The sequence below is a fragment of the Trichomycterus rosablanca genome, chromosome 22 (genome assembly GCF_030014385.1).
Source record: "Trichomycterus rosablanca isolate fTriRos1 chromosome 22, fTriRos1.hap1, whole genome shotgun sequence".
Taxonomy (NCBI): Eukaryota; Metazoa; Chordata; class Actinopteri; order Siluriformes; family Trichomycteridae; genus Trichomycterus; species Trichomycterus rosablanca.
The window spans coordinates 8,465,057-8,478,211 of NC_086009.1; the positions used below are offsets into that span (position 1 = coordinate 8,465,057).

General features: G+C 44.1%; 1 protein-coding gene across 1 annotated transcript in view; it reads right to left on the reverse strand.

The window, feature by feature from the left end:
• Positions 1-315: 315 nt before the first annotated feature.
• Positions 316-13,155, reverse strand: part of crhr1 (corticotropin releasing hormone receptor 1) — a 138,399-nt gene continuing 125,559 nt past the window's right edge. Inside the window, exons 12-14 of the mRNA XM_063018456.1 lie at positions 5,897-6,032; positions 4,300-4,341; positions 316-456 (exon numbers count right to left, since the gene is read on the reverse strand). Coding sequence (XP_062874526.1) covers positions 316-456; positions 4,300-4,341; positions 5,897-6,032 — 319 coding nt within the window. The remainder of the gene's footprint in view (positions 457-4,299; positions 4,342-5,896; positions 6,033-13,155) is intronic.

Consider the following 13,155-nt stretch of genomic DNA (forward strand, 5'->3'; position numbering starts at 1 on the left):
CCACTGGGAGTATACCCCACCCGGGAAAACTCTCAAAAATCGAACGAAGTACCAAACGACTTCTTTTAGCTGCATGTCGCTGTCTCTGATTCTGCAGAAGGTGGGTTGAATCTGATTCAAAACCACATCCTCGATTCTTCCTCTCGTTTCGACTGTCCGGAAGGTAAGTCTTGATATACACTGTAACCCCGGTTAGGGGTGTTGTTCAGTTGCAGGTCTCGTACCCTGTTTGGACCGTAGCTGTACCCTGTACCCTGGGTTTGGACGGGGAATTCCGTGAGTGGGGGTAGAGGGAGCGGACGAGTTTCATCCGGATCAGACAGCAGACGATTGCTTTATGCTGTGGAAGCTGACCCTGGTGGGTGAGGTGGGAATGGACATTGCGCGTGCGACCCGTGCCCGGATCGAGTGCTTGTCCTGCCAGCGGTGCCAGCGTTTCCGGACAGCGGAACGCACCTGTGGAAAGACGGAGAGATATTTCGTTGGCGCTGCTAATAAGCTTGATCCAGTCAACAAAATACAAAAATAAACAGCATGAAGCATTTTAACAGCATGAAAGATAAAAATAACTTATGCTTCCTCTCTACTGGTGCTAACCACCTGAACCTGCACAGACCTCAACCCCACTGAACAGATTGTGGAATCTAGTTTATTTAGAGTAATACATGTACAACCCCAAATCAGAAAAAGTTGGGACAGTATGGAAAATGCAAATAAAATAAAAATGCAGTGTTCCTTACATTTACTTTGACTTTTATTTGATTGCAGACAAGCAAAGATGGCCAGAGGATCTCCAGTTTGTCAACAAAAGATTGGAAGGGATTTGCATATTTCTCCCTCTACAGTGCATAATATCATTAAACCATTCAATGAATCGGGAGGAATTTCAGTGCGTAAAAGCCAAGAGCGCAAGCTTAAGCTGAACACCCGTGATCTTTGATCCCTCAGACGGCACTGCATCAAGAACCGCCACTTAACAATAGCTGATATAACCACATGGGTGAGGGATTACTTTGGCAAACCTTTGTCAAGCACTACAATACAGAGTTACATGCACAAATAGCACTTAAAACTTCACTGTGTAAAAAAAGAAGTCTTATGTTAACCATGTCCAGAAGCGGGGTCGACTTCTCTGGGCTCGGAGGCATCTAGGATGGACCATCACACAGTGGAAACGTGTATTGTGGTCAGATGAATCAGCATTCCAGGTCTTTTTTGGAAAAAATGGATGCAGTGTGATCAAAAAGGGCCATCCAAACTGTTATCAGCAACAAGTCCAAAAAACAGGATCTGTAATGGTATGGGGCTGTGTCAGTGCCCTTGGAAAAGGTCATTTACACTTCTGTGATGCAGCATTAATGCAGAAAAGTACATTGAGACCTTAGAGCAACATGTGCTGCCTTCAAGACGTAATCTTTTCCAGGGACGTCCATGCATTTTTCAACAAGACAATGCCCAACCACATGCTGCACACATTACAGGCATGGCTGTGGAAGAAGAAGGTACGGGTACTGGACTGGCCCGCCTGCAGTCCTGACCTGTCCCCAATAGAGAATGTGTGGAGAATTTTGAAAGGAAAAATGCGACAACGACCCCGTACTGTTGCACATCTTAAGACGTGTTTGCAGGAAGAATGAGACAAAATAAAAGCTGAAACACTAAATCACTTGGTCTCCTCGGTGCCAAAACGTCTTTTAAGTGTGGTGAAAAGGAATGGCAACATTACAAAGTGGTAAATGCTTTTGGAATGTGTTGCAGGCCGGAAATGCAGGAATGGAGGTTTATTAATAAATGAAATGAAGTTGAGCAGATAAAACATGAAATATGCAATCAAATAAAAGTAAAAGTAAATGTAAGAAACTCTGTGTACAAAAAGGTCCTAATTAGGTGGCCACTTTGCCTTTTATTTAAATACAAGAAACTGCACTTGAGTACCTTGTTTTAGCTGGTCTACCCACCAATGTGGGTGTGTTTGGATATTTCCAGTTGTTTAAATCGAATGCACTTAGCATCATCATTGACAGACATTAAACGGTTTATCAGCCTTTGAAAGATTAAGCATGAAGAACTGATTGACCTGCACTCATACAGCTGTGCAGCTGTGGTTAAACATCTCAGCGAGCCGATATAACGTTAACATCCAGCATTCAGACAGCAAAGCTGTTTTTTATCTAATCAATGAGCTGCTTAGTAAAGAAATGCTCTGGCTCTTTTCTGGAATTCCATCACAGCAGATCAATGAAAGGGCTGCCATGACAAACATTAACCCACCTCTTCGTCTTCACCCTGCCTAATGCGCCCGCTGGGGTGTTTGTCTTTTAGACTATTCACAAACAAATAATCCCTGCCAATCAAACACTGGAGCACAATTTCTCACCCTGGCCAGATCTCACGCTCACAGGTTCTTTATTGTAGGCAGTGTTTCCACTTTGTACCTTATCTGCTGTTTTTACCCTGTTTTCATTCATTTATCCTGGTCAGGGTGGCGGTGGATACAGTTCTCTGGGCAAAAGGTAGGAAACACCCTGGAGAGGTTGCCAGTCATCATAGGGCAAACACACACACACACACACACACACACACACACACACACACACACAAACACACACACAAACACACACACAAAAACACACGCAAACACAAACACACACACAAACACACACTCAAACACACAAACACAGACACACAAACACAAACACACACTCAAACACACAGACAAAAACACAGACACACACTCAAACACACACAGACAAAAACACACAGACACAAACACACATCACACAAACACACTCAAACACAGACACAAACACACAGACAAAAACACACAAACACACACAGACACACAAACACACAGACACAAACACAGACACAAACACAGACACAAACACAGACGCACAGACACAAACAGACAAAAACACACAAACACACACAGACACACAAACACACACAGACACACAAACACACACAGACAAAAACACACATCACACACACACACACACACACACTCAAACACAGACACAAACACAGACAAAAACACAGACAAAAACACAGACACAAACACACACAAACACACACACACAAACACACACAGACAAAAACACAGACACACTCAAACACACATAGACAAAAACACACAGACACAAACACAGACACACAGACACACAGACACAAACACACATCACACACACAAACACACTCAAACACAGACACACAAACACACACAGACAAAAACACAAACTCAAACACACACAGACAAAAACACACAGACAAACACAGACAAAAACACACAAACACACTAACACACACACTAACACACACTAACACACACACTAACACACACACTCACACACACACTTACACACACACTCACACACACACTTACACACACACACACGCGTTTGACGAGGGCCAAATTGTGATGGCTAGACGACTGGGTCAGAGCATCTCCAAAACTGCAGCTCTTGTGGGGTGTTCCCGGTCTGCAGTGGTCAGTATCTATTAAAAGTGGTCCAAGGAGGGAACAGTGGTAAACCGGTGACAGGGTCATGGGCGCCCAAGGCTCATTGATGCACGTGGGGAGCAAAGGCTCCAACAGACGAGCTACTGTAGCTCAGATTGCTGAAGACGTTAATGCTGGTTCTGATAGAAAGGTGTCAGACTCCATGCCTCGATGGGTCAGGGATCTTTTGGCAGCAAAAGGGGGACCAACACAATATTAGGAAGGTGGTCATAATGTTATGCCTCGTCTGATTTTTATTCAAATAAGTAGTTGAACTTGCAAAGAAGTGTATTTCAAACCGTGGTGTTTCTATGTAACAGAAAAGGATCAGTCTTGTTTGAAGGATCATTTTGTTTGCCTTCACAGTATCAAATGAGTAACATATTTTATTCAAGCTTACACTTTGTGCTACATTTTCACATCTGTATTGTTTTTCTACCTTATTTAGCTGATTTTGTAGCTGAAGTAAAAGTAAATTGAATAAAAATGCAGCCCAGGCTCCAGTTTCTGTTGGAATCCCTAAAGAATGGAACTATCTGTATAACACAAACCAGATCTATTAAATGTATAAATATTTTAAGACAATCCAGTGTTGGGTCTCTACAGTATTAAATACTATTGGGTTGACTCAGGAAATGGGAAAAAAGGAACTTCATATGACTCTATTGATTTTTTTTTATACTATTATTCCCAAAGTACACAATGAAAATACATTCCTGTTGCTTGTGTGATCAGGGTAAGAGCTGTTAAACAAAAACTAAAGAGTAAGAAAGAAATCCAGATTAAAAGAATTGACTTACTTCACTGTTCAGGAAGCAATAAAACACGGAGACGAAAAAACCCTGCAAAAAAAGGAAAACATATTTTTTTTAATATGCAATTATTGTTCAGCAAACCAACATGCAAATAAGCTGGTGTGTAAATCCAAATGACAAAATAGATGCGCATTTCTACAGACACAGTCCAAAAATTTTGTGGACCCTCTCGACAGAATGAAAGCTGTTATAAACAAATTTGATCACCAATTAAATCCTAACAATAAAATCTGACATTGCTGGCAAGATCCAACTGAAAAAAGGTTATAGAAAATATACTGTAAGTGCTCGATATGCATATTTAAGCAATACATTATGCATAACATATTGTGTTGGTCCCACTTTTGCTGCTAAAATAGCCCTGACCCGTCGAGGCATGGACTCCACTAGAACCCTGAAGGTGTGCTGTGGTCTCTGGCACCAAGATGTTAGCAGCAGGTGGGGCCTCCAGGGATCGGACTTGTTTGTCCAGCACATCCCACAGATGCTCGATTCAATTGAGATCTGGGGAATTTGGACTCCAAGTCCACACCTCAAACTCGTTGTGCCTCAAACCATTCCTGAACCATTGTTGCTTTGTGTCAGGGTGCATTATCCTGCTGAAAGAGGCCACAGCCATCAGGGAATAGCATTTCCATGAAAGGGTGTAAATGGTCTGCAACAAGGCTTAGGTAGGTTGTACGTGTCAAAGTATCATCCACATGGATGGCAGGACCCAAGGTTCCAGCAGAACATTGGCCAAAGCATCACAACTTTGCATGTTCTCCACATGTCTGCGTGGGTGCCATGTGTTCCCCAGGTAAGCGACGCACACGCACCCGGCCATCCACGTGATGTAAAAGAAAATGTGATTCATCAGACCAGGCCACCTTGTCCATTGCTTCGTGGTGCAGTTCCGATGCTCACGTGCCCATTGTTGGTGCTTTCGGCGGTTGACAGGGGTCAGCATGGGCACCCTGACTGGTCTGCGGCTATGCAGCACCATACACAACAAACTGTGACGCACTGTGTATTCTGACACCTTTCTATCAGAACCAGCATTAACTTCTTCAGCAATCTGAGCTACAGTAGCTCGTCTGTTGCATCAGTGAGCCTTGGCTGCCCGACCACAGAGCAATGGAAGAAGGTGGCCTGGTCTGATGAATCATGTTTTCTTTTACATCACGATGGATGGCCGGGTGCATGTGCGTCGCTTACCTGTCCATGGCTCGACAGGAATCCATGCCTTAATGGGTCAGGGCTGTATTGGCAGCAAAAGGGGGACCAACACAATATTAGGAAGGCGGTCATAATGTTATGCCTGATCGGTGTAATGGTTTCAGACAATAGCATTTTAGAGCTTCAAGTCCCTGCTTATTTAACAGTGATTTCCAGCCAACTGATAAAGCTAAAGTGGTTCAAGGACCTCATTTAATACCCAATCATGACACCCACACCTGTTACCAATTGTTGTGGTCACCTTCTTATTGTGGTCAACTTGGTCAGCCAAAACTTTAAACATAATTTCTTTTGTACTTCTGTCCCAACATTTTTGGAAACAGGGTTTGTTTATTCAGGATTCAGGACAGAGGATGCTGCTTACCTGAAAAGACTCAAGAAAAGAGTTGAAATAGATGAAGACGATCTGGGATATCTCATCTTCTCCAGGGTTGACGAAGAACAGCATGTACGTGATGCCAAGAAGTGGCAGCAGAACCAGAGTGGCTTTTACTGCCTTCCTACAAAAGCAATGAATTAAAAGCAGTTTTAGTTCAGTTCTGGTTTTTCTGTAAATAATTCACACTGTAGTACAGTTGGGCGGCACGGTGGCTAAGTGGGTAGCACTGTCGCCTCACAGCGAGAAGGTCCTGGGTTCGATCCCCAGGTGGGGCGGTCCGGGTTCTTTCTGTGTGGAGTTTGTGTGGTCTCCCCGTGTCTTCGTGGGTTTCCACCCACAGTTCAAAAACATGCAGTCAGGTTAATTGGAGACACTATTGCACTATTGCCCTTTGGGTGTGTGTATGTGTGTCTGCCCTGTGATGGACTGGTGCTCCGTCAAGGTTGTTACTGTTTGCCTTGCGCCCACTGAAAAGCTGGGATAGGCTCCCATATACTGTACACACACACACACACACTATATGGACAAACGTTTGGGACACAGGTGTATAAAATCAATCACCTAGCTACATTGGGCAAACTGTAAAGTCTGGTGGAGGAGGAATAATATTATGGGTTTGTATGTCAGGGGTTGGCATTGGCCCTTCAGTTCCAGTAAAGGAAACTTTAATGCTTCAGCATACCAAGACATTTCGGACAATTGTATGAGAGTGGTAGCCTAGTGGTCAGAGCTTTGGGCTATCAATCTGAAGATCGCCGGTTCAAATCCAGTCTCTGCTATGCAACCACTGTCCAGTGCCGTACAAAGGCTGACCCTGCGCTCTGACGCCAGCTTCTAAAACAAGCTGGGATAAGTAAAGAAAGAATTTCATTGTACTGTACATCTGTATATGTATATATGAGAAATAAAGGCATTCTTCTTTCTCCAGCATGAGGGTGCCCCGGTGTACAAAGTGCATAAAGGCAAGGTTGGGTTAGTTTGGTCTGGCAGAACCTGACTGGCCCACACAGAGCCCTGACCTTAACCCCATCGAACACCTTTGGAATGAACTAGAACATAGATTGTGAGCCAACATCAGTGTCTGACCTCACAAATTCTCTTCTGGATTAATGGACAAATAGAATATCATATATATATATATACAGTGTATCACAAAAGTGAGTACACCCCTCACATTTCTGCAGATATTTAAGTATATCTTTTCATGGGACAACACTGACAAAATGACACTTTGACACAATGAAAAGTAGTCTGTGTGCAGCTTATATAACAGTGTCAATTTATTCTTCCCTCAAAATAACTCAATATACAGCCATTAATGTCTAAACCACCGGCAACAAAAGTGAGTACACCCCTAAGAGACTACACCCCTAAATGTCCAAATTGAGCACTGCTTGTCATTTTCCCTCCAAAATGTCATGTGATTTGTTAGTGTTACTAGGTCTCAGGTGTGCATAGGGAGCAGGTGTGTTCAATTTAGTAGTACAGCTCTCACACTCTCTCATACTGGTCACTGAAAGTTCCAACTTGACACCTCATGGCAAAGAACTCTCTGAGGATCTTAAAAGACGAATTGTTGCGCTACATGAAGATGGCCAAGGCTACAAGAAGATTGCCAACACCCTGAAACTGAGCTGCAGCACAGTGGCCAAGATCATCCAGCGTTTTAAAAGAGCAGGGTCCGCTCAGAACAGACCTCGCGTTGGTCGTCCAAAGAAGCTGAGTGCACGTGCTCAGCGTCACATCCAACTGCTGTCTTTGAAAGATAGGCGCAGGAGTGCTGTCAGCATTGCTGCAGAGATTGAAAAGGTTGGGGGTCAGCCTGTCAGTGCTCAGACCATACGCCGCACACTACATCAAATTGGTCTGCATGGCTGTCACCCCAGAAGGAAGCCTCTTCTGAAGTCTCTACACAAGAAAGCCCACAAACAGTTTGCTGAAGACATGTCAACAAAGGACATGGATTACTGGAACCATGTCCTATGGTCTGATGAGACCAAGATTAATTTGTTTGGTTCAGATGGTCTCAAGCATGTGTGGCGGCAATCAGGTGAGGAGTACAAAGATAAGTGTGTCATGCCTACAGTCAAGCATGGTGGTGGGAATGCCATGGTCTGGGGCTGCATGGGTGCAGCAGGTGTTGGGGAGTTACATTTCATTGAGGGACACATGAACTCCAATATGTACTGTGAAATACTGAAGCAGAGCATGATCCCCTCTCTCCGGAAACTGGGTCGCAGGGCAGTGTTCCAGCATGATAATGACCCCAAACACACCTCTAAGACGACCACTGCTTTATTGAAGAGGCTGAGGGTAAAGGTGATGGACTGGCCAAGCATGTCTCCAGACCTAAACCCAATAGAACATCTTTGGGGCATCCTCAAGCGGAAGGTGGAGGAGTGCAAAGTCTCAAATATCCGCCAGCTCCGTGATGTCGTCATGGAGGAGTGGAAAAGCATTCCAGTGGCAACCTGTGAAGCTCTGGTAAACTCCATGCCCAGGAGAGTTAAGGCAGTTCTGGGAAATAATGGTGGCCACACAAAATATTGACACTTCAGGAACTTTCACTAAGGGGTGTACTCACTTTTGTTGCCGGTGGTTTAGACATTAATGGCTGTATATTGAGTTATTTTGAGGGAAGAATAAATTGACACTGTTATATAAGCTGCACACAGACTACTTTTCATTGTGTCAAAGTGTCATTTTGTCAGTGTTGTCCCATGAAAAGATATACTTAAATATCTGCAGAAATGTGAGGGGTGTACTCACTTTTGTGATACACTGTATATATACAGTGTATCACGAAAGTGAGTACACCCCTCACATTTCTGCAAATATTTCATTATATCTTTTCATGGGACAACACTATAGACATGAAACTTGGATATAACTTAGAGTAGTCAGTGTACAGCTTGTATAGCAGTGTAGATTTACTGTCTTCTGAAAATAACTCAACACACAGCCATTAATGTCTAAATAGCTGGCAACATAAGTGAGTACACCCCACAGTGAACATGTCCAAATTGTGCCCAAATGTGTCGTTGTCCCTCCCTGGTGTCATGTGTCAAGGTCCCAGGTGTAAATGGGGAGCAGGGCTGTTAAATTTGGTGTTTTGGGTACAATTCTCTCATACTGGCCACTGGATATTCAACATGGCACCTCATGGCAAAGAACTCTCTGAGGATGTGAGAAATAGAATTGTTGCTCTCCACAAAGATGGCCTGGGCTATAAGAAGATTGCTAACACCCTGAAACTGAGCTACAGCATGGTGGCCAAGGTCATACAGCGGTTTTCCAGGACAGGTTCCACTCGGAACAGGCTTCGCCAGGGTCGACCAAAGAAGTTGAGTCCACGTGTTCGGCGTCATATCCAGAGGTTGGCTTTAAAAAATAGACACATGAGTGCTGCCAGCATTGCTGCAGAGGTTGAAGACGTGGGAGGTCAGCCTGTCAGTGCTCAGACCATACACCGCATACTGCATCAACTCGGTCTGCATGGTCGTCATCCCAGAAGGAAGCTGACGCACAAGAAAGCCCGCAAACAGTTTGCTGAAGACAAGCAGTCCAAGAACATGGATTACTGGAATGCCCTGTGGTCTGACGAGACCAAGATAAACTTGTTTGGCTCAGATGGTGTCCAGCATGTGTGGCGGCGCCCTGGTGAGAAGTACCAAGACAACTGTATCTTGCCTACAGTCAAGCATGGTGGTGGTAGCATCATGGTCTTGGGCTGCATGAGTGTTGCTGGCACTGGGGAGCTGCAGTTCATTGAGGGAAACATGAATTCCAACATGTACTGTGACATTCTGAAACAGAGCATGATCCCCTCCCTTCGAAAACTGGGCCTCATGGCAGTTTTCCAACAGGATAACGACCCCAAACACAACCTCCAAGATGACAACTGCCTTGCTGAGGAAGCTGAAGGTAAAGGTGATGGACTAAACCCAATTGAGCACCTGTGGCGCATCCTCAAGTGGAAGGTGGAGGAGTTTAAGGTGTCTAACATCCACCAGCTCCGTGATGTCATCACGGAGGAGTGGAAGAGGATTCCAGTAGCAACCTGTGCAGCTCTGGTGAATTCCATGCCCAGGAGGGTTAAGGCAGTGATAATAATGGTGGTCACACAAAATATTGACACTTTAGGCACAATTTGGACATGTTCACTGTGGGGTGTACTCACTTATGTTGCCAGCTATTTAGACATTAATGGCTGTGTGTTGAGTTATTTTCAGAAGACAGTAAATCTACACTGCTATACAAGTTGTACACTGACTACTCTTAGTTATATCCAAGTTTCATGTCTATAGTGTTGTCCCATGAAAAGATATAATGAAATATTTGCAGAAATGTGAGGGGTGTACTCACTTTCGTGATACACAGTGTATCACAAAAGTGAGTACACCCCTCACATTTCTGCAAATATTTCATTATATCTTTTCATGGGACAACACTATAGACATGAAACTTGGATATAACTTAGAGTAGTCAGTGTACAGCTTGTATAGCAGTGTAGATTTACTGTCTTCTGAAAATAACTCAACACACAGCCATTAATGTCTAAATAGCTGGCAACATAAGTGAGTACACCCCACAGTGAACATGTCCAAATTGTGCCCAAATGTGTCATTGTCCCTCCCTGGTGTCATGTGTCAAGATCCCAGGTGTAAATGGGGAGCAGGGCTGTTAAATTTGGTGTTTTGGGTACAATTCTCTCATACTGGCCACTGGATATTCAACATGGCACCTCATGGCAAAGAACTCTCTGAGGATGTGAGAAATAGAATTGTTGCTCTCCACAAAGATGGCCTGGGCTATAAGAAGATTGCTAACACCCTGAAACTGAGCTACAGCATGGTGGCCAAGGTCATACAGCGGTTTTCCAGGACAGGTTCCACTCGGAACAGGCTTCGCCAGGGTCGACCAAAGAAGTTGAGTCCACGTGTTCGGCGTCATATCCAGAGGTTGGCTTTAAAAAATAGACACATGAGTGCTGCCAGCATTGCTGCAGAGGTTGAAGACGTGGGAGGTCAGCCTGTCAGTGCTCAGACCATACGCCGCACACTGCATCAACTCGGTCTGCATGGTCGTCATCCCAGAAGAAAGCTGACGCACAAGAAAGCCTGCAAACAGTTTGCTGAAGACAAGCAGTCCAAGAACATGGATTACTGGAATCCCTGTGGTCTGACGAGACCAAGATAAACTTGTTAGGCTCAGATGGTGTCCAGCATGTGTGGCGGCGCCCTGGTGAGAAGTACCAAGACAACTGTATCTTGCCTACAGTCAAGCATGGTGGTGGTAGCATAATGGTCTTGGGCTGCATGAGTGTTGCTGGCACTGGGGAGCTGCAGTTCATTGAGGGAAACATAAATTCCAACATGTACTGTGACATTCTGAAACAGAGCATGATCCCCTCCCTTCGAAAACTGGGCCTCGTGGCAGTTTTCCAACAGGATAACGACCCCAAACACAACCTCCAAGATGACAACTGCCTTGCTGAGGAAGCTGAAGGTAAAGGTGATGGACTAAACCCAATTGAGCACCTGTGGCGCATCCTCAAGTGGAAGGTGGAGGAGTTCAAGGTGTCTAACATCCACCAGCTCCGTGATGTCATCATGGAGGAGTGGAAGAGGATTACAGTAGCAACCTGTGCAGCTCTGGTGAATTCCATGCCCAGGAGGGTTAAGGCAGTGCTGGATAATAATGGTGGTCACACAAAATATTGACACTTTGGGCACAATTTGGACATGTTCACTGTGGGGTGTACTCACTTATGTTGCCAGCCATTTAGACATTAATGGCTGTGTGTTGAGTTATTTTCAGAAGACAGTAAATCTACACTGCTATACAAGTTGTACACTGACTACTCTAAGTTATATCCAAGTTTCATGTCTATAGTGTTGTCCCATGAAAAGATATAATGAAATATTTGCAGAAATGTGAGGGGTGTACTCACTTTTGTGATACACTGTATATAGATATATACATATACATATATAAAGAGAGAGAGAGAGAGAGAGAGAGAGAGAGAGAGAGAGAGAGAGAGAGAGAGAGAGATCTGGTATAAAGAATGGGGTAAACTGCCTAAATTCAGCCATGCAAAGCTTGTAGAGACATATTGAGGAAGACTTTTTGTTGTATTTGCAGCATATTTGGGGGGCATAATGGCTCGGTAAGTAGCACTGATGCCTTACAGCAAGAGGGTCCTGGGTTCGATTCTCAGGTGGAACGGTGCGGGTCCTTTCTGTTTGGAGTTTGCATGTCTGCATGCAAGTGAGGTGAATTGGAGATACAAAATTGTCCATGACTGTTTGACATTAAACTTGAACTTATTAAAATTTTTCCCATCATGAATGTAACCAAAGTGTGTAAAACATGATGTTAAAATTCTAATAAAATAAATACATTAAATAATAAAGGGTCTGAATACTTTTGCGTTTTTGATTTCTTTTAAATTTGAAAAACATGTTTTCCTTCATCATTATGAAGATTAAGTGTAGACAGATGGTTAACACAGATGGTTTACACTGCCAATTATATTATTTTTAAATAAGTCCACAACAAAATGTAAAATTAAAGTGCATGCAAAAAGTAATTGGATCTAAATACCATCTGAATCTTTTACACCTTAAAATTAAACCATGTTCCTTCTTATGGAAGATGAATGCTTCAAAACCAAACCACCAAACCATTTAGTACTTTAGAACAGCATTGTAGGAATAAATGAAGTTGTTCGTGGAGCAAAGCGTTGCTATACACCGATCAGACATAACATTATGACCACCTTCCTAATATTGTGTTGATCCTACAGTAGCTCGTCTATCGGATCGGACCACGCGGGACAGCCTTCGCTCCCCACGTGCATCAATGAGCCTTGGCTGCCCATGACCCTGTCACCGGTTTGCCTGTACCACTGCACACCGGGAACACCCCACAAGAGTTAGGCCACGTAAAATGACAGAGCGGGGTCAGCGGATGCTGAGGCGCATAGGGCGCAGAGGTCGCCAACTCACAGACAATCAGTCAATCGCTACAGACCTCCAAACTTCATGTGGCCTTCAGATTAGTCCTGGATGAGAACTTGACTGGCCTGCACAGAGTCCTGACATCGACCCGATAGAACACCTTTGGGATGAATTAGAGCGGAGACTGTGAGCCAGGCCTTCTCGTGTAACATCAGTGTCTGACCTGACAAATGTGATTCTGGAAGAATGGTCAAAAATTTCACTCCTAAACCTTGTGGAAAG